The 23277-nt window shown below is 38.4% G+C and overlaps 1 protein-coding gene across 1 annotated transcript in view; it reads right to left on the bottom strand.

Annotated features, from left to right (window-relative positions):
* DDHD1 (DDHD domain containing 1) overlaps positions 1-17342 on the bottom strand; it is a 71188-nt gene extending 53846 nt beyond the window's left edge. Inside the window, exon 1 of the mRNA XM_004682094.2 lies at positions 16374-17342. Coding sequence (XP_004682151.1) covers positions 16374-17202 — 829 coding nt within the window. The 5' untranslated portion in view covers positions 17203-17342. The remainder of the gene's footprint in view (positions 1-16373) is intronic.
* Between the last annotated feature and the right edge of the window lie 5935 nt (positions 17343-23277).

The raw sequence follows: 23277 nt of genomic DNA, 5'->3' as shown, positions 1-23277 counted from the left end.
TTGTGGTGCTGCATCCTAATCCACTGTGCCACCAGGGAGAGGACTGTTCTATTTCCTTGAAGAATGTCATTGAAATTTTTATTAGCATGGCATTGAATCATTGTAAATTGCTTTTGGTAGCAATTTATAGTAAAATGGTAAATGACCATTTTGATAGTGTTAATTCTTCTAGTCCATGACCAAGGGATGACTTTCCATTTCTATTTCTTTTAACAATGTCTTATAGTTTTCTTTGTATAGGTCTTTTCTTTTGTTAGGTTTATTCCCAAGTATTTGATTTTTTGGTTTCAATTATAAAAGGGATGGTTTTCTTAATTTCTTTCTTCAGATAGATTGTTTATATAGGAAGGCTCCTGATATGTGTGTTGATTTTGTATCCTGATAATTTACTAAACTGGTCTATAATTATGATTTGTTTATCTGTGGAGTTTTTAGGATTTTCTCTCCATATTATCATATCATCTGCAGATAGTGATAGTTTTACTTCTTGTTTCTCTATTGCATTCCTCATATGTCTTGTCTCATTGCTCTGGCTAGGACTTCCAGTACTATATTGAAAGGCAGTGGTGAGAATAGACATCCTTGCCTTGTTCCAGATCTTAAGGGAAAGTCTTTCAGCTTTTCACCATTGAGGATAATACTGGTTGTGGGTTTGTTGTATTTGGCTTTTATTATGTTAAGGTATGTTCCTTCTAAACTAAGGATTTCAAGGGCCTTCATCATAAATGGATGTTCAACTTTGTTGAATGGTTTCTTAATATCTTTGATATGATCATATGTTTTTCATTTTTCTTTTTGTTGATATGTTGGATTACATAAATTGATTTCTGCATGTTGGGTCAGCCTTGTGTCCCTGGAATAAACTCCACTTGGTCATGGTGTATTATTTTTTTGATGCACTGCTGGATTCTGTTGGCTAAGATTTTGTTGACTATTTTTGCATCAGTGTTCATTAGTATTTATATCATTTTCGTGTTGTCTCATTGATCTGTCCATTGGTGAGAATGGAGTGTTGAAGTCTCCTACTGTATGTATTTTCTCTAATGTCTGTTTTCAGAGCTGATGATAATTGTCTGTTATATTTTGGTGCTCCTTTCATTTGGGAAGCATATGTTGAGTGTTATAACATCCTGATGTATGTTCTCAATCATATTGTAGTGACAGTTTATATCTCCTTTTACTTTTTTTATTTTGAAATCTGTTTTACCTGATAAAAGTATAGCTGTGTTTCGGCCTTTTTTTTGTTGTTTGTAGGATTATTTTCCAGGCTTTTACTTTCAATCTATGCTTATCTTTTGTAGTTACATGTGTTTCCTGTAGACAGCAGAAGGTTGGGGTCTGTGTTTTCTTCTTTTTCTTCTTTTTTAATCCAGCCTGCTACTCTGTGTCCTTTATTGATGAGTTTAGTCCATTTACATTTAGAGTTAATATTGATACAGTGGCATCCTATTTGCCATTTTGTTTTCTTTTTTGTGATCCTATTCCTTCCCTTATTCTGTTCTTCCTATTCATTCCTCTGTTGGTTTTGGCTTTAGGGCTTCTTGTAGTATTTTTCAGAGTGGGTGTTTAGTAGTAATGAGTTTCTGGAGATTGTTTGTCTGAGAGACCCTTATTTTTTCTTCATAAAAGAAGGGGTTTTGGTGGGCAAGGTTTTCTTGGTTGACATTTTTTGGAGTTTTTAAAATATGTCACTCTGTTCTCTTCTTGCCTACAGTGTTTCTTCAGAAGTCTGATACCAGCTTGATTGGTTTTCCTTACAGTTTATGTTTCCTTGCCCTTATCATTTTCATTATCTTTTCCATGTCTTGGACAATTGGAAACTTTACTATTGTGTATCTTGATATAGTTTCCCTTTCACTGTGGCAAACTGATTTCTTCTGGCTTCCTGCATATCCATCCATTTTCATTTCCATCTTCAAGTTTGGGAAGTTCTTTTTGATTACGTTCTTGATTAGTTTCTTATTTCCTTAGTCTCTCTTCTCACCTTCTGGTATTCCTATGACTCTTCTATGTTCTTTCCTCATGGTATCAATTAGTTCTCAATCTGTTTTATTCTTTTCCCTTTGTATTTGTTTCCTTTTCATTTTGTTTCTTTTTATGTCTGTATTTTTGACAGTATTGATTTGTTCTTCCATTTCTTCTATTCTATTTTCATAGCTTTTCCGAGAACTCTTGGAATTCTACTAATCTTTGGATATCTTCCACTTCCTTCAATTCACCTTTAGGGATTCATTCTCATTCCTCCGTTTACTGCTTATAAAAAAAATTTTCCCTTTCTATGTTTTCTCTTAATTCTTCAAGTGTTTTCATTATAGCAATCCTGAATTCTTTTTCTGCCAGAAATAGATATTTTCTATGTTCATATTATTGGGTTCTGGAGACTGACTTTCTTTTTGTGGTGTACTGATCCTTGAAGGGCCATTTTGAGCATTTGTATCTTTCTTTCTTTCTATTGTTTGCCTTCAGTTTTGCTCTGTTTGTAGTGTTCCATTACCTCTGGTGCTGGTGGACAAGACTTCTGATTTCTCTTGTTGAGGTATAGATGTGTCTGAGCTGCTGTGGCTGGTGAGTAGAGTAGGTGGGGGTTTTGTATCCCCCCCCCCCCCCCCGTTGTCTACAGCTGAATCCCAGCTCTAGACAGGTAGTACTTTCTGATTCTCTTCCCAGGGCATTGGGGGCTACCAAACTTGGAAGTGGGAGGAGGGGGCGGTTCTTGTAGTACCCACTTAGGTCATGTCTGACAATTTTCAAACATCTGGTAGATGTTGTTTTGAGCTGTGATTTTCTCCAGAAACCCCTGCTTTTTTGGTCCTACTATGTAAGACCTTAGTCTGTGTTAGTCAATAGTCTCATGTGGAGCTCTACACCTACAGACATGTACTGAAGCCCAGTCCACTGGAAAGTGCTTCCAGATTGGGGGGGATGCACTTCTCTGTTGAACTGTCAGTTTCCTCTAGGCGTGTGGTTTGGGAGAAAACTGCTTCTCAGATTTCTGATGGTTCCCAATGAGCTAGTCATTGCTGTTTTAGTCTAGTCCACTGTGGAAAACCACAGGGCTGGGTAGCATAGTCTTCCCAGGCTCCGCTACCTCTCTATCACCTTCAGATACCTCAGGAGTCTCCTGTAGCCTCCAATTTTTTTTTTCCTTTTATTTTCCTGGGTGAAGTGGGTAAGTTTTGTACGTGGGGGAGGAGAGAAGGATTCCAGATTGATGAGCCTCTTCCCTTCCTTTCCCTGTCGCTCTTACTTTCCCTCTGCTTCTGTTGGATCACCAGCTTTGTCCAACATGTCTGGGTCCTGCCAGGAACTCATGGTTATTTCTTCCTATCAGTTGTTTTTATCTGAGAATTTAATACTAGTGTCTTTGCTGCCATGTTGGTGATAGAAAAGTCTTTTTCAAATATTTTCATTGTAACAACAGAGCATTTCTATACTTCTTTATAGAGACTGACCATTGACTTACATGAAAGGGATCTTTGTACCTTTAATTGTAGCACTGTTTTCTTCTGCACTCCAGACATAAATATCCAATTGCACACTGGATACTTCTATCTGGTTTACAACAAGTACCTTAGATGTTATATGACAAAACAAATTCTTATTTAACTTCCCTCTAACCCAAAGATGGATGTGGTAGGATACCTATTCTTCCTCCACAGTCTACCTAAATTAAACACATTAGAGATAACTAGATTATCCTTCTTCTTACAGCTAGTGCAGTGATAATGTACATTCTATGTCCTCTATACCTCCAATAATCACTCAGCATTGCTCTAGATCATCACTGTCTCTCACTTGCAGCACCACAAAAATTCCCTAATTTGTCACGCTGGTTATGACCTCACATTTCCAGCTTTCCATTATCTTCTATTACTGCAGATTGATAATCTACCACATATAATCAAGGTTTTTCCATTATAGCTCCTAAGATTTCCTTGGATAATTTTTCAGTATGAACAGCCATTCCTAACCTATTCCCTCTCTACCTAACAAGTTTCTATACCTTGTTTCCCAATGCACCTGCCAAACAGAACCTTTTCCCTCAGAATGCCAGATCTTGAAACATGCCATTACCTCTGACAACCTTCCCAGCAAAGCAGTAGTAGCAGTAGCAGTAGCTGCTGCTCTCCTGCCAACCTCTGGCTATGTAGGTGCTCCTCTTTTCTAATAAAACTGGCCTTTTAAAATGTAAAAACAAACAACAACAACAAAAACCCAAAAGCTCCAAACTCAAAAGCTTCCTTAGATACAAATCAAGAATAAATTTATCTGGAAAAATTTTTAATAAACTTGATGTAGATTAGGTCATCACTCTTTTTGCTGATTAGACAGTCGATGAGTACTTATAGAATAAAATAAATGTGCTTGCAGAGGTAAAAAAAAAAAAAAAGCATTGAAAGAAAACAATTTTTATTACAAAAGAGAAGCACAAAGATGCCAGACTGTCAAAATAGTTTCTCTTCAGGCCAGTTAACTAGCTATAAATGAAGTATATTCATCTCAGAATTTAATCTCAAAACTGTCAAATTCAAAAGAGAAAACAATCTTTTATAAAACAAGAGAAATGGGAAAGGAAAAAAGGGAACTTTCAAAAATTCACTATAAAATAGAAAACTGACAATGTCTGACATCCAAAAAACCCTAGATATTCAAAGAAGCATGGTAATCTAATGCGTAACCAACAGAAAAATCAAAAGTAAAAGATCCATAAACAACACAGAAGGTAATATATCAAGTGTTAAAATAATTATACTCTATAGATTTAAGAAGGTAAAGGGGAATTCAAACACGACTAGGGAGAAAACAGTTATCTAAACTCCTAGAAATGGAAAATACAACATCAGAAATGAAAAGTACAGCAAACATAAAACAGAACAACAAGAAACTAACAATAGAAACCATTCAAAATTAAACAGGAAAAAAAAACTGAAATGAAAATGCAGAAATGTGAAACAAATATCAAACACTTATGTAGGACTCTCCAAAAAGGGGGAAGTATGACATGAAGAAAAAATTCAGAGAAACAATAACCAATCATTCTCCAAATTTGGTTAACACTTAAATCCATAGTTTCTAGAATTTCTACAAACCCATGCAGAAGATACATGAGGGAAAACAAATCAACATACATATATCAATTCACATTATATAAAACCATCAGTAAAAGAGAGGGAATTAGATTGAGAGAGAAAAAGATGTCTAGCAGATAAAAGTATCAGCAAACTTTTCATCAGAATCTATGCAAGTGAAAGAACAGTAAGACGACTTCAAAGCTCTGAAGGAAAAAAAATCAATCTAGGGTTCTTTAAAAAATGAGGGAGAGGGCCATCCCTGGTGGCACAGCAGGTCAAAGCATAGCATTAAGAAGCTAAAGTCACTTACTTCACCTGCCCCGGAGGTGAACCACATGGCTTGGCAGACCTCTCCTGACCGGCATGCCCGCTGCTCCCCTCAGCAATGTACTTCGTCCATCTGCCTGTTCTGCTCCCCACTCTGTCTCTGGTGAAGCCTCTCACTATCCCTGCACCTCTGGCCTATACCTAAGTATGCACAAATAAATAAATCTTTAAAAAAAAAATGAGGGAGAAATAAAGACTTTTAGACAAAAGGTAAGAGAATTTTTCACCAGCTTATCTGTAGTATGAAAAACATTGAAGTTGTTTAAGCAGAAAAACTTGATGAAAATTTCCATATTAAAAGAAAATTTGAGTCTATATATAGGGTAAGGAACAACCAAAATAATGAACAGTTGGTAAACATGAGATTCCTCATTTAAAGAACTCTCTTAAATGTTGTTTAAACAATCATTTTGAGGGGGTTAAAACATATGTAAGAAGATGCAAAACAACATCAAACTGGATATCAAGGGATAAAGGAAAGTACATCAATAAAGCCCTGTCACTCTACATGAAATAATTTTTAAGTTAGACTTCAAATGAAAGAAGTACACTGAAAATCCTATAGCAACCACTAAAAAATTGTTAACGCTTTTAAAAGACTGTTAAAAGCTAAAACGATGTTGTTTTTCTCCTTTAAAAAAAACAGATACATACTAAATTTGGAAAATTAAATTGTCTTTTCCTGAATTCTTGGAGACTTGAGGTTAAAGGGCAACTGAAACAATATCAAAAAGCTGGGAGTAATAAAATGTGAGCAATTACTGGAGGTAAGCATCAGATGTTATACAAGTCAGCAAAAAAGATTTCAATCATAATTTTTTAAAAAAGATTTATTTATTTATACTTACAGAACTGGGGAACAGGCCAGAGAGGATTCACCAGAGACAGTGTAGAGTGGGGAGCAGAACAGGCAGATGGACGAAGTACATTGCTGAGGGGAGCAGCGGGCGGGCAGGAGAGGTCTGCCACACCATATGAGTCAGCTCGCAGGCTGGGGATCCGGGCGGGATTGATCTCATGCTGTAGTGGCTTCAGAGAGCTTCATATTGTAGTGCTTTAACCCGTTTCGCCACCAGAGAGAGCTCTCAATCATAAATTTTAACAAATTGTTAAAGATCAAATATGGGCTACAGTGGGTTGTGCAGAATCCCTGGGGACTCAGATACAAGAAGAAACTACATCCCTTTGTACGTTCTTCTTCAAAGATTTTGCCAGGAACTCATAAGGAGGGCCAGGATAAGAATAAGAGACCTGAAGTATTCCTCCTGAAGCAGACCTGGAAAAGAGGACCATGGCAGCTGTGGGAAAACTGTGAAGCTTTGCCTGGATCCTTTCTATCTCACCTATGGAATAAAAGTCTTAAATTTCAAGTAGGAGGACAGCAAATGCTGATGCTTTTAGGGCACAGATAAAGACCCCTAGCATATGGGAAAAGGCAAAAGAGAAATTAACCTTGATGTAGGGGCAGGAATCTGTCCTGCAGTAAGAACAGAAATATGACGGAGGTCCCACTCAAGAGTCAAAAATAATGTGAGTAAGGGGCCTCCCTGGTAGTACAAGGGGTTAAGTCTCAGCACTATCAAGCTATCAGTAATCACTACAACATGAGTTTGATCCCCGGCCAGGCAGCTAACACACTTTGGGCACAGCAGACCTCTTCTGCCTATTCCACTGCTCTCTCTGCAGTGTATTTCAATACATCTGCCTGTTCAGCTCTCCACCTACTCTGTCTCTGAATCCTCTCATACTCCATACCTCTGGATTACACCCTAGATCTTGCATGCATGCATAAATAAAACAATCTTTAAAAAAATAATCAATCTCTGACAGTAAAGGCCAAACAAAGATACCTCTAATTCCTAGGTGCAAAACTCTATTGCCCTTAATATTAAGTCAGCTTTTTAAAAAAACTGAAAAATACAACCAATAAAAAACAACATACCATCAATAGATTAAAAACTGTCCACAGAACTAGATGAGAGATGTTCTAGATGTTGGAATTATTAGAAAAATTTAAAGACCTATGATTAATATGGTAAAATCTCGTGGTAACAGTGGCACCATGAATAATTAGATGGATAATTCACAGGGATGGAAACAAGAATTAAAAAACTGGCATGTTAAGAACATGGAAAGAGATAAAAGAATATCTAATGGATTCATTAGTGAATAAACTCAACAAGGCTGAGGCAGAATCATTGAATTCTTAAGTTTTTTAGAAATTCCTAAACTGAAATACACACACAAAAGAGACAAAGTAGAAAACAGAACAGAGCATCAGGAACTGGGGGCAACATATATGTAATCTGAACCTCCAAATCTCAGAAACCATCCACTAGCATACATACAAAAATGGTAACCCTAAAAACTAAAGATGGTTATGAAATAGAATTACAACAAATAATGGCACAAATGAAAACAACTAGCAAGATGGTAAAATTTAACTCAAATTCAGCATTAATATGTTAAATATAAATAGCAAATATCTGTTTTATATATATATATATATATATATATATCACAACTAAATTTGAAGAAATTTTGATAGAGCTATAGCTTCACTCTTCTTTATTCACAAATAAAACAAGGTCAACCACGTACTTTTTAATTTCCAGATGCTAGGTTTCTAGTTCAAGAGCAAATATGCCAACTAGTCTTAAATACAATAGCTAGTTTTTATTGAATCAGGTGCTAAGTGTTCCATAAAAAGTTATTTCAATGGAATCTTCCTAACAACCCTGTGAAGCAGGAGTTATTAGCCCCATTTATAAAGAAGAAACTAGGTCATGGATTATAAGTTATCCAAAGTCATACAGCTATGGTAATTCAAAGATTCAAACTAAAGGAATCTGAAAACAAAGATCTTTTCTGAGCCTACTCAGAAAAGAGTACTTTTACTGCCAATGCTGGAAAAGAGATGGCTGCTTCAAAAATGCTGGACTCAGAGTAGATTCATATTTGAAAGTAGATCTTGTACTAAGTTGCGGAATCTAGCTGCCATCCCTATAACTGCTGTTCAAGTACAGGTCAATTAAAAGGAATCACTCAAAGTTTTCATGCTGAGGTCTCCACTACAAGAGGAATCATGGGCTAGTTCTTTCTTGCCAATATGGCAGAAAACCAAGAACACTACTGGCTCTGCCTCAATAGAGACTGAGCAGTCTTTCAGAAAGCTGTAAAGTTCTCTATTGTATCAAAAATCCTGGTAGCTGGCAGAGATGTCCTAAATGAGCTTCTGGGGTAGAGTCAGTACCTCCTACATCGGGTGATAGGATCTGCATACCAAAAAAAAAAGTAGATGCTCAAGAATTCAGAATGTTTTTATGGGCAAAAATTCCTCCTTTCCTATAGGCAGCAGATTTGTGAAAGAATGACTGGTGTACTCCTCTGGGACCCAAGCCAGGAAGCTCTTTTTGGGGCCTGAAAGATTAGACAAACATCAGTCAGTTTTTCAAAAGAGAAAGCAACAGTTATAGGGGTTTGAGGGCTGTGCCTAATTGAGAGGTAATTATCAAGACAGCAGGCCAAGAATTGCTATCTCAAGAAAGAGATGACAAATAAAAATGGGACAAGTTGAAAGCCAAGAATGTCAGTGGGTTGTAAATTTGAAAGGGTAGAAGCAGCAGGGAAGTGGGAAAATAACTAATTGTTTTATCAAATTCACTTTCATCATGGAATGTTTCAAGATTGTTAAATATTTTAATGCATTTATCATAGCTATTTTGATATGTAAACTTATATACATTTTACAGAAGAAACTGAAGCAGAATTAATTTAGTTTGTTCAAAGTTACATAAGCAGCACAAGTCAGAGCTGAGGGTTAGAACAGTCAGCCTTCTGTGGTCATTTACATTCATAAACACTACACAGTGCTGTCTCTCTAGGAAAACCAGTAAGAATTGAAATGAAGGTGGGAGAGTTGTGGTTGTATAAAGCAAGGATTTGAAAACAAAAGCAAGTTATGTACAACCTTAATCCAAATACTTCAAATTTGTTCATAAAGGTCAGAATCCTGTCCGGCAGTCTGAATTCTAAGTAATTCAATCCAGAATAAGGGACATTTACCATACATGAGGCATAAGTACATTCATCTGTTCTACTTAAAATAATGCAATCATGTTGTTTACATAAAATAACAGGTTAAATATAGTAAACATTAAAGAACAAACTGCAATATTTTACATATTCTGAAATATTTTTAGAACTTTTTTGTGTGAAAGACAAAGAACAAATCACAGGTAGTAGTGTTAATATTAAATTAGTGGTGGCTGGATGCACAATGAAACTGTCAAGCAAAGGCAAGCATTGTTCATAAACTTTACAGACATCTATACAAGTTTCATTTAGTGAAAGTCATATAATAAGGGTTTATTTCAGTAGTGGACAACCAGCAGGAATAGTGAGTGTGACTAAAAAACTTGAGCAGCCATACTGTACTTTCCTCAGTTTGAATAATCCTCAACAATCTCTTTGGAGTAGACTCTTTTTTCCAATGACTGTCTTTTGGTGTACAGCAAAGATTTTGTTGTTCAAAGAATAAATAAGCTTGGGAGTATTTAATGTTTAAAGATATACCAAACATTAAACTGCAAGTCTTATTGACAATTCAGGAGGATAAATCAAGAGGACATAGACACTGTTGGCCTACCTAGAAGCAATTCTATAAAATGGGAAGAAAACAGTGCATTCAAAAAAGACAATACTAACTGAAAGTTGATCATATGGTAAGTAGTAAAATACAAGGGTGAAACTTTATTTACCTATGTCTACATCAAGACTCAAGTTAATTCTGTATCATCAAAAGTTAATGAGTACATTTCATAGCACATAACTTAGAAATCTTATGTTTTAGCACAGTTTATCTAGTTATTTGTCCCCTCTCTTACATCTCAAGGACTACCCTACATTAATGAGTATGCTGCTTCACTGAGAAGAGGTTAATGGGAAAATTATTGATATTAGATTTACATTCATGTGTGAATAATTATATTCTAGCAAATAAAGCTTAACTGTCAATTGTTCGGAAAACTATCCATTCAGAAGGAACTTAGACTTCTCTAAGCTTTCTAGGTATCTAAGGTGTTGGGATACAGAAGCACCAATAACAATGCGATAATATGCTTTTTAGCAAATTAAATTTGTCATTCATTTACATATTCATGTAACTCTGGGTTTACATTTTTATTCCTCCCTACGTGAACATATGTCATTCACCCTCTTTCTCTCCCATAGTTCCTCCTTCTTTACCTGAGTTCTCTCTGGTAACCAATATGTTTTTCAGAGTATGCTGTACTTTGCCAGTTTATATTTTTGTTATTTATAATTCACAGGTAAGTGGAGCCATCTGATGCCTGTCCTTTACTTTCTGACTTATTTCACTTAGCATAACCACCTCAATTTCTATCCATGCTGCCCCAAAAGGCACTATTTCAACAACAGAATTACCAAAGGCTGGCCTTTCCCTTAAATATTAGAATATAAATGAGTATAATTTATTGAACAAAAATCTTATAAAATTATGAAATCGCACAAAATAAAATAATTTTATATATTTTATATATCAATATTTCTCCAGTTCTTTTTCTTTAGTTCTCTGGCACAGGCAAGTCCTACTTTTCACCATCTTGAGTTTTATTTGTCCCTTAATCCAGGAATATAAAAAGTAACTGTATTGTGTTTTGCTTAACATTAATCCACTCATTTGTTAAAGATACAACATGTTTAGTGGGAACAATTACCCTTTATCAAGTAGGCTTAGAATCTTAGCTTACACACAACACACACATATATATATTAAAATGACTGAAAAATTATGCTTTTTCTTGATCTATTTTTTAAATGAATGTTCAAGAATGTATTGTGGCAAAAAAGGCGACTATCTGTATCTATATCATTATCAGTGCTCAAATTTTGTTGATAAGACAGTTTAAATTCCATTATAGTCATGGAGGTCTTAGATCAGATTCCCCAACAATCTGGGATTCTAGACTTTCCTAACTTCCAACTTCTTCTGTCAGAAATCTTTATCTTTGGCTTCCTGTGAACATATTCCCCATTTTCTTATACCCTTTCTATTTCATTACTCTCCTCACCCAGTGTCCATAATTCTCAGCGGTTTACCTTTTTCTAGCTTTCTTCAAGAAAGGACCAATCCTAGGTCCAGACATGAAATATTTCAGCAAAACAGAAAAGGTAGGGCATGACATAGAGATGAAAGATGTGGGAAATAAAATTTGGAAGAGAGAAGAGACAGATTTCACAGGAGGAAAGAAGAGAGAGGCTATTAGATGACGGAGAAATAAAAACACTTGTACAACATGCATTATTATATTTGAGCTATACACAAAATAGATCAATATCAGATCATTTTTTAAGTTGTTAGTACAGTGTAAAGGAAAAGTCCTTATAATACCTTGATCAAGAATACCAAGTCCTGCTTTCCACAGATCACTCACTAATCACTTGTGCTGTTTCCATAGGTTTCTGAAAAATACAGACTAAAGCAGGTTTGATCCAGAATGGGGTTCTCAAGACTTCTCCAAGAATTCTGCAAACCTGAGCAGTCAAGGTTCCAATGCAGTCCAAGACTGCTTTCCAGTCTGGGATAGTGGGAGATAATATAGTAAAAAGAGTAAGCGATAAAAAGTCTTCAACACGTTTTCAGGTTCAGGAAATGTCAGTTCCTGGCCCTATAAGTCTGTATTATTGTTTCTTTTCTAAGTTTCATCGATTTGAAAATAGTTTACATAACCATATAATTTGGGGAGGACAACTTCACACCTCCACATGTGAAGGTGCCTCACTTACCCTCCACCAGAGCTCCAGTGCCACAATCCTGTCATCTTCCCTCCCTAATCCTTCCTCCTGTAACCTGTATATTAGTCATAGAGTCTAAGAATTATTCTTGTTGTTTTGCTGGTTTGTTCTCTTTGGTTATTTATATTCGACAAATGAGAAGATCTGCTTTACTGGAGGCAGAAACAGTCTTATCCTTGCTTTTCCATGATGTACTGTGTTTCATAAAGGATTATTAATTGGTATGGTTACTAATCCTTGACTGAAAACCAGAGAGGGTTACAGCTGTGCCAAATTAATAAACACATAATTTGGTTACTTGAGGAAAAGCCATGTGTTTTCCTACTTCATTTACTGGGAATATTTTCTCTTTAACATATCATAAAGACTGGTTAATTTCTCAAGTGTTTAAAATGGAAAATGGTTTAGAATTATAATGCAAGTAAGTCTTTTAAGTAGACCAGAGATGGAGACAGTGGGGTGAGAAAGGAAGAAAACTGTAGCTTATAGTTGGTGACTATGCCTAGAACTATACATTCAGATATAGCTACTTGGTCAATTATATAACTTTATTAATTTAGTCAATGAATGGAAATTATATACTCCCCTAGTGCATGCTACATAAATCACAGAATTGTTATGAGAATATACTAAACTCATCAAATATTTGTATAATATACATATACCTTGCCATCACTATTACTAAATACCTGGCAATTTTCTCATTATTCTTTACAAACATTCTTTCACCCTTATGAGGTATATGTGAATAACAAAAGTGCTGGATACTCAACATTTTTGCACTGGCCAGCCTTATTAACTTTTACATGAACTTCTACAAGAAAGGTACTGTAGGATATACAGACATAATAAACATACAGTACTTTGTTCAAACCACTGTTCTAAGCATATAAAACCCCTCAAAACAAGCCTACAAGGTGGCTACAAGCAGTGTAGATAGAACACTGGGAGAAAGGGAACTCACTTAGTCATTACTCAGCAATGATCAGTTTTTATCTAAAATGTCCACATGCAGTTAGAAAGATAACAGACAATAAAAAAATTTCATTTTTTATATGTAGTAATACTGGCTTTCTGGTCATAGAAAGCAAATTCTATTCCCTTACTTCATGTAACCCATACTGGTTCAAATTGTATCTGCCATAAGAGTTCAAAAAGAAGAGTAACTATAAACTAACACCTTTCTTTTACACTAGGCACAACTAACTTGTTGGTCTGATGCCCACATGCAATAGGCTCAGTTAGGTCACAACAGTCTAAATGGCCACTGGTTCATGTAGAAAATTATTGGACTTTTCTTCTTTTCATTACTGTTACTCAGAAAGTTTCCAGAAATGTTAAAAAAGTAAAGTAAAGTAGGAGGAAAGTCAAAAGCTATACAGTATCATGAGTCTTTCCATTTGAAGAAAGGGTGGAGAGATCATATTGGGACTGCACCTTTTTGAGGCATATAAACTTATATAATTCAGAGATCTGAAAAGCCAACAGGGGCAGTTACATGGGATTTTGTGAAAAGTGGTTCATTATAGATGAAAAGCACTATTGTGTTTTCATCGTAACTCCAATGAAGGCATGGGACACCCACAGGCATGTGTCTTGTCTAAAACTATTTAGAAAATGTGAAAACAGTCACAATAGATGTTGCTAGCTAAAAATATTTTTTTATAATTTATCTATAAGCTGCCTGCTTTAGGAAAGAAGATGTGAGAAGACTAAGTCTATGTGTCCTTTTAGCTTAATTTTGGTAGTCCCTTACTGTTTCTCACTATATTTGACACTAACGTTCTAATTATATATTCTCCAACTTTACATTCAACCTTTGTATTATCACCAATCACCTAAGTAATAGAGAACCTTCAACTGTTTGGCTGCCATTACTCACAGGATAAAGTCTAAATTTCTTAGAAATGTACATACAACCTTGTTCTTTCTCTAGCTACTCTTCCAAACGTGCCACTAACAGATAGGTGCTCCTTTAACAAACTCTTCCTTCCCTGATCAAACATGTTTTGGTCTTTACAATGGTCAAACCCCAAACCTAATCTGTGGCTTGGCCTCTGCTGTTGCAGTACTAAATTCCTCAAAATGCCATACATTTTCATGCTTCTGTGTCCTGCATGCTCCCACATCTAGCTGGAACATCTCTGTTCCACCTCTGCACCCTCTACCTCTGTTTCTTCTACTCACCCTTTAGGACTTGCATTACTTGGGAAGCTTTCTTGACACCCTAATCCTTGGGTGGGTCAGATTCTTTTTGGACACTGCATTATATTTCACTGCTTTACTATTTTCTGAGTGACCTTGAACAAGTTTATTAATTTCTTTATATATAAATGTATATATACATACACACAAAATATATAAAATGTTAACATTAATTTACTATCACTAAGAAATAATGAATGTGAAAAAAAGTACTTTGGAAAGTTAAAGCATTATGTAAGCATTAACAATTTTATCATAAGCTAAAGTAAGTCAGTATTCCTAGTGAACATACTTCAGCTGATCTACATTTCAGATATGTCTCTTGGTTTCCAGTCCCTCTGGGGGGATGCCCCCACATCTGGTCCAACTTTCTGGCACCACTAAGTCTTAGTGTTTCTATCGCAAAGAAAAAAGCTTCACAGTGATGTCTAGGTCACTTTTAAAAAAGACTAAATGGTAAGTTCCTGAAGGGTAAAGATTATCATTCCCCTCCCACCTTTCCATTTTACTCTTCACAAGAGTACTGTACTATACACATATGCAAATAGTAAAAATTAAAGCGCTGAATGAATTAGTGAATATAAACATAACTTATCCTTAGAAAGCTAACAATCAAATTGAATGATGTGACAAATTTCACAAGAATCTGGCTTTACTGAAATGGTAACAAATGTCTTCAGTCATTTAAAATGTGGTAAGAGATTAAATTTCCTGGTTATTTATTTGGGTATTTGATAAATGTTGTATTGCTATCTTAGTGACTCATGCTTAATATATGAATGTTTTAACATCGAGTAGCTGATATAATCTAATACCTATTGATTTTGATTATCTATCATTAATTTTATCTACTGCACTAGGCCCTCTGAAAGTACAATGATAAAGGCAATGGACTATGTCCATAAAATGCTAAACATCCAGAAAGGAAACTAAGTCATCAACAACATACAATTAATACAAGGCAGAATGTTGTCTTGGATATATGGAAGATGTATGGAAGACAAAATTAATGACAGTAAAGGAGGATATCTGAGTTAGGGCACTGGGCCCATAAAAATTAAAATGATGTTATGTTATTACAAGTTATTGATAGTCCATAGCTTCTGTTACTTAAGATTATCCATTACAAATTACATATGTAACATTTGTTACATTCAATCGCAGGTATTTCTGATCATCTCCTGTTAATCAAATTTAATTATAAAACCAATTATGTTGCTAAGTGAATAAGGACCCATCCTAACATGTTTACCTCATGCAATCTCCACAACAGCCCTCTGAGGTAAATACAACCACCCCTATTTTACAGATGCAGAAACAAGGCAGAGGCCTTGGGATTTTTCAAGGTTATGAAGCAAAATTTAAAAAGCGTACACAAGGACTTAGACAAAAGAGTATTCACAGTGAGCGGACCCCCTTGCCAGGCAGGCTCACGCCGGCTTTCCACCTTTCCCGCAATCCTGTGGGAACCACCTAGCCCTTTCCTTTCCCGCCAGGGATTTTCTTTCCCTGAGTCCATACTGAACTGTTGATCCTCACACAGATCCTCTCAAACGTTCCCACTCCAAAGGACAAGCTATTTAAATCAGGCAGTTCAGGGTAAATGAGGCAGAATCAGTCCCCGGTAGGCAAGGCTTCGAAGGGGTCACGACATTAAACCTTCCTGGACTACCACCAAGGGATGGCAGCAGCACTAGGCTCAGCCTAGGCAGGCGGCGCTACGCGGACAGTATCTTCCTTTGACCTCAGGCAGCTTGGGCTCTGCCTTTTGCTCTTGCTACCCATTACCTGCCGGCTCTGCCGGCACCATCTCTCCACCCAGCTCCGGCCAAACGCCAGGCCAGACGCGCCTCCCTCTCCCCGCGGGTCAAGCCCCCGACCCACTCGTCGCGAGTCGGCCCCCCGCCGAGGCTGCCCGTCCCAGTGCCGCCCCAGCCCCCGCAGGCTACTCACGGTTCCAGTACACCGGGTAGCACTCTCCTTGGGTCACATCCACCTCGTAGAGGCCGCCCCGCACACACACCCGCTCGATGTTCACCAGCTCCTCCATCTCGGGCTCCTGCCCCGCACTGCGCGGGCAGAAGCCGCAGACGCCGTCCTCATCGTCGTCCTCCACTGGCGAGGCCGGGCCGGAGGCTGGGACCCCGTCCGAGTCCTCGGCCTGGGGCTGGCCGCCCGTGGCCTGCAGCAGGGTCCGGAAGGCAAGCTCGATGCGGAGAGAGTCGTAGCCGATGAAGGGCTTCCAGGTCTTCTTGTCCTCTTTGTAGAACCAACGCACCTCCTCCGGGCCCAGCTCCGTCACCACCTCGTAGCGGTGCCGGGCGGCCGAGCCCCCCGACCGAGTGCGCTTCCTCTCCCCGGAACCCCCTCCCGCAGCCCCGCCGCCTCCGGAGTTTGACGGGACCAGCGGCGGCTGCTGCGCCGGGTGTAGTGACGAGGTGCTGCCGCCGCCGCCGCCACCGCTCTCGCCCTCGCTGTAGTAGCGCAACGAGGAGCCCGACTCGGCCGAGCTGAAGTCATAGTTCTCGTCACTGAGGCAGGGGTCCAGCGCCAGGTGGTGGTTGCGGTCCTCGGCGCCCGTCGCCAAGTGCAGTCCCGGCTCACCCCGCAGCAGAGCCAGGGGCACCTGGTCGTCGCCAGGGTCCCCGCCCGGCAGGTGCTCGAAGCAGCAGACGCCGCCGCCGAACGCTGGCTCCGCGTCTGAGCCCAGCTCCCAGGCGGCGCTGCCGCCCCGGCCGTTATGCTCCGGGCTCCGCGGGGAACCGCGGCCGGGGTAATTCATGGTGAGGAGACACCGCCGGCTGTCCGGCCCGCGCCGAGCCGTGGCCCCCGGTGCTCCCGCGACACATTCAACGCCGCCGCCCTTTCTACCTCTAGTTTTTAATCTTTCAAATCCCGACCCCGGCTGCGGCGGCGGCAGCGGCGGCGGCTCCGCCCCCCCCAAGGCTCGCGGCCGCCGCAGACGCGTTCGGTGGCCCGCCCATTGTCGCGCAGCCCGACGTAGGCGGTGCTTGACGCCAGGCCCCGCCCCCCGGCCGCGCGCGCCGCCCCGGAAGTTCTGTCCCCGCAGGCGCGGTGCGGGGGCCTCGCCCCTTGTCTTTGCAGCTGCGGGGTCAACTCAGGGCGCTCGCTCACACTTCTGGTACTTCAATTCCCTTCCTACATTGTATTGAACTTTCTGAGGGGAGATGCCAGTGAGTACTTATGGGAGTTGACATTGCTTTTGTCTTGTTGGAAGTGAGCTAGGCTAGGACAGATTCATGTAACTGGTCTTAGGCCAAGCGTGATTAAAAGATTTTTGAGGGCCCTCCCTGGTGGCGCAGCGGGTTGAAGCACAGCACTGAGAATCTAAAGCCGCTTCCGCATGAGTTCTATCCCCGCCTGCCCCGGAGGAGTCCACATGGCGAGGCAGACCTCTCCTGACCCGCCCGCTGCTCCCCTCAGCAGTGTACTTCGTCGATCTGCCTGTTCTGTTCCCCACTCTGTCTCTGGTGAAGCCTCTCACCGCCCCTGAGCCTCTGGCCTGTACCCCAGTTCTGTATGCACAAATAAATAAATCTTAAAAAAAAAAAAAGATTTTTGAAAGCATAATACCAAATCTGCTTGCTTGTGTGTTTATTTCCTTGTTATTCCTTAGTCACGTCAAGGTAAAGGCATCTCTCCTCAATTTTCTTTTCTGCTTAGAAAGCCGTCCTTTATCTGACTCTTCCTTTTGCTTTCTAGACGATCTTTCCAAGTCATATTATCCTGACAAGAGAGGGAAGGGGCCCTCTATTGCTCTGGAAGTGTCAGCTAGCTCCTCTGACTACATCACTAGTGGCAAAACTGACAGCAGTAGCTGATCTTCCTTGGCTGTATGTAAAACATTTTATTGTTATTTTAATAATTACTGGAGACCAAGCCTCCTTCACATAAGCCAGATAAATATGGTTAAGTCCCTGTTGGAGGCATTGTAAGAATCAGGTGGATGTGGAGCCAAGCCTAAGAGTTCTTATTGGAGTGGGAGAGTAAAAGAGCAAAGCCAACTGATTTGTATTGTAAAAGAGGTAAGCAGCTCACCTGCACATCCTTGTACCCTCTCCTCCCCATTAGGCACAGGACAGGGACTATCTACCAACCATGGCCATCTCCCTTCCCTACCTCTGAGAGTTACATGGTTAACAATTGTGTCCCCTTTCTTTGATTTTTTTCTCCTGAAGGTTGTCCCCATTATTGTCTTACCTGTATAAGAATAACCCACACCTGCTATGAAATGGCTTTGACCAAAGTAAATAATGGACTATCTTCTATCATGTTTCATAAGACACCACATTTAAAATTTTATTTTACTTTTTATTTTTAGGAGTACCGTGCATACAGTTTCTTAAAATGAGAGTGCCTTGTTCTATTTGGGGTGATTTAATAAAACAGCATAAAAATGACTGGTTAAAAAATGTTTGTTTCTTTTAGTTCTGGAGGTGTCGAACTTTAAGGTCATCATGGCATGTTCTTTGTCTACTGACAGCTTTCTGTTTCGTAGACACTTAGCTCTTTCACTGAGTCTTCACCTATTGGAAGGGGTAGGGAGCTCTAAGGGGCTTCTTTTATAAAGTCCTCATGGTCATCCTCCAAAGGACCTATCTCCTAACATCATAACCTTGGAGATTGAGATTTCAATATATGCATTGTGGGGCAGGGGAAACAAATATTCAGACTATAGCAGGAATTATCTTCTTTGATGCACAGATTAAATGGAACTATAATTTATAGTGAAGCAGGGAAAATTAATTGAGCCTACTAAGTTTCAACCACTATGTTAGGCCCCACAGTGAAGTAGTCACAGTTTAAAGGTTTATTTCAATAAACCCAGAATGCCAATGTTTTAGTCCTGTGAAGAATATAATTGTAATGCTAGAATGATCACAGGATTAAGTTCCCTAAAAAAAATAGAATCAATATGGGTCTTCCCTGGTGGCACAACAGGTAAGCAATGCAAGCTAGCCAGCCACTTCAGTGCGAGAGAGTTCGTTCCCCAGCCCCATAGGTGATCCACATGGCATGACAGACCTCGCTGGAGCTGCAGGCTGTTCCCCTCAGCAGTGTACTTCCTCAATCTGCCGGTTCTGCTTTCCACTCTATCTCTGGTGATTCTCTCACTGCCCCCTGTACCACTGGCTTTTACCCCAGTTCTGCATGCATACGTAAATAAATCTTAAAAAAAAAAATAGATCAATAGTAGAAGCGAAATTAAAAAGTAGCAAGGTGAGCAAAAATAACAGGAATACATAATGAATAAAATCATTCATCCTATTTTTTATTCAACAATTATTCTCTATTTTTCTGATTTGAGATTTAACTGAAATCACACAATATAGAATTATTGAAAGCATTTAAAGATTTGTAAGAAGGCTGTTCACAAAACTTTGTGAAAATTCCATATATATATATATATATATATATTTCTATATTCCCTCTTGAAATAAAGGTCACTGGTAGTGGAAATATAGATTCAAATGAAAGAAAATGTAAATCAATACAATGTTGGTGCATACTCTATGGAGGCAGCCACGACATCTTTATCAGCTTGCTTATATCAGAAAGAGATGATTTGGCTATGTCTCTCATCTTTCATTGTAAAAAAGTAAGTTAGATTAGAACCATAGGCTGCTGTGAGTTCCACATAATGCATCTACTATAGATGCATTTGATCACCAAGATTTTTCCCTATCTCATCCCAGAGGTAAACTGAAAGCACATACTATTTTTATTCACATAGTATGCAGTATATTATGGACCATCAATTAAGATGATTGATAATCATTATATTGCTCTAACAAAGACTTAGGAGTAGCATCTTGCATATGTATAATTTCCTCTGAGTTTCATATAGCAAGAGAAAAAGGAAAGAAAAAAAGGGTGGGGAGTTCCATTAATGTAACCCTGGGTAATTTGCTGAGTTTTTAAATGACTGAATGGCAGTATCGATTTACTGTGCTTGCAACTGCAGCTTAAGAAAGTGTTTATTCTTACATCATAAATCAGCATTTTGGCTTGAGCAATAGATTCCACCAACTGCTTCCTCAACTTCACTGGTTAAACCTTACTACATATAACATTAATGAGTTAAAAAGGGAATGGTCTTCAAAGGTCTTCAAAAATTTAATCTTTCTAAACAGGATGAATTTTAAATATAAGAAATGAGTGCTGTACCTTTGTTTAAAACTTTATTCGCGTTTTTGGTATAGAATTTCAGAAATGAGTGCAGTACCTTGTATTTCCAACTTTTTCTTGTTAGATATAGATTTTAGATATTCTTGTTAGGTATAGATTTCAGAGTCAAATTTTATAATCATCACACTCACAGCCATTCCTTTGATTTTCATATAACTCTACTTTTCAAGTTACAAATCATAGACTTGGGCTCTCCCTAATAGCATAGCGGATTAAAGTGCAGCACTTCAAAGTTAGTTGCAGACACTTCAGCGCAAGTTGGATCCCCAGCCAGGAAGCTGACCCACATGGTGCAGCATACCTCTCCTGACTTGACTGCTGCTCCCCTCAGCAGTGTATTTCCATGGATTTTTCTGTTCTGCTCCCCACTCTGTCTCTGGAGAAGCCTCTCTCTGCCCCTGCTCCACTGGCCAGTACCCCAGTTCTGTATGCATAAATAAACAAATCTTTAAAAAAGAGAGAGAAAAAAACAAACTCATAGACCTACTCACTCTTATTACTGTACTTTCAGGTTAGAAGCTATAAACCTCAGATGCTTTTGAGATCATTTTAATGAAAATACAGTTGGACAGTATGTTAAGTTTCATAGGGTTATACAACAAATTTCCAGAAACTGGATGACTTCAAACAGAATTTTAGAAAACTTAACTCTCTTATATGTTTAAATGCTAGAAGTCCAATCAAGATATTGTCAAGATTAGTTCTTCCTGGAGGCTTTGAGGGAAAGAGTTTCCATTCTTCCCACCTGACTTGTGATGGTTGCTGGCAATTCTTGACATTTCTTGGTTTTCTAACTGCATTACCCCACTCTGCTTTTTTCTTCCCTATGTGTCCTCCCCTCTTTTTGTAAGGACAGCAGTTAATGGGGTTTAGGTGACACTCTAATCCAATATAACCTTATCTTTTAAAATTAATTAATTAGCTTATTTATTTATTTTGTATCAAAGGCCTGGGGTGTAGGAGGTGAGCAATTCACCAGAGACAGAGTGGGGAGCAGATTAGGTGGGTCTACTGAAATACACTACTAAAGGGAGCAGTGGGGTGAGGCAGGAGAGGCAATATGACCTAATATTAACTAGTCATAGCTGCAAAGATTCTATTTCCCAAAAAGGCCACATTCTAAGTTTCCTCGTAGATATGAATTATGGGCAGGGTGGAGGTATCATTTTTCAACCCATAATATATAAAAAAATATGAACATGTAAGCCCAAGTATTTAAAGCACTTTGTTGAACATTTGGATACGCAATCCAAATACAAAAAAGAATAGACTACAAAAGAGATTTTGTAATACGTTTATGCCAGTAAAGGTAGTGAGTTATTACAAAAGTAATATTTGTTATAGATAGCACTGGAAAAGTTACCTTTTGACTCACTTAACCACTTCCATTTACCACATTAGCTATTCATCCTCTATTAAAAAATAACTTAAGGTGATTTTTTAGTAGTATATTCAAAACAACAAATATAAGTGGGGAAAGGAAAAACTGCAACTAGAAAAATAAAGAACTCAGGGAATAAAGCATATGGGGTAAAATCTCATACACTTGTATAGAGATGGACTGAAATTTGGCTCTTAGTTCCTCAGATTAATTAGATGAGCCACAGTATTTATAAAATGAAACATTTGGTTATTGATATTTGTTGCTTACATGTAAGCAAGGAATTAGAGAATTATTTATTTTCATCTTTAGAATTTTAGATAATATACTAACTTTACAGTTGACATTTCTTTCTGAAATGTCTCAGGTAAGTCACAGATTTTTATAAAATATTTTGGGGGAAGGAATAGGAGAAGGAGTAAATTTCCTAAACCCAAACAAAATAAAAGGCCAAAGTGTAGTAAGAAATAGCTTGAGATTGTAGTGAAAATAGCAGAATGGTCAAATAACCTACCATATCTCTGTGACTATGAAACATCATACAAAGAACAGTCAAAAAGAATTTACTGCCATGAAAAGGATGTACTAGGACAGAAAGTTCTTTAAGTTGTATTATTAAGTCAAAAGAGCAAGTTACTGAAAAATGATCTGTGGTTGGATCTTTCTACTAAAAATGATCTGTTTAGTACAAACAAACCCACATTCTCCATGTTGTATATATTCACCTGCATATATGTAAATCATCAGTAAAAGTTTGAAGGGATAAGCTACAAATCACTCATAATTACTTCTTGAAGATGGAAGGGAAATGAGCTGGATTTAAGTTCTATACTGGAATTTTATTTGATAAATGTGTACTTGTATATTACTTGTATAATGAAAAAAGTTAAAACTATCAATAGTAAAATAAAATAGAGACGACTATTACCACTCCCATCTGAATTAGAGGACTTTGTTTTCCAAGTAACCTTGTGTTGTCAAGCCAATGTAGTTGATTAGCTTATTGGAATAAAATCACTATCTATATGTGGGTCTGCGAATCCTAAGAGGCCTATCCAGCTGCTGTTTTATTACCTACAGTTCTGTATTCTTAAAACAAGGTCAAAACTGCCTGATCATGGAAGCCCAACCCTATAAGGTGCCTTTCACATCAATTAAGAGCACAAAGCTAGATCACCCTGGGAAGCGTGGGCATCAAGAGGTAGGACTGGGAATGCCTGGGGGGGCTGATGATGGATGCATAAACTTACTCCTGGCTTATACATC

This window comes from Condylura cristata, unplaced genomic scaffold (genome assembly GCF_000260355.1).
Source record: "Condylura cristata isolate star-nosed mole 26May11 unplaced genomic scaffold, ConCri1.0 scaffold00013, whole genome shotgun sequence".
In the NCBI taxonomy this organism is placed as follows: domain Eukaryota; kingdom Metazoa; phylum Chordata; class Mammalia; order Eulipotyphla; family Talpidae; genus Condylura; species Condylura cristata.
Note: the sequence above shows the minus strand (reverse complement) of the source record. Positions and strands in the feature narration are given on the sequence as shown.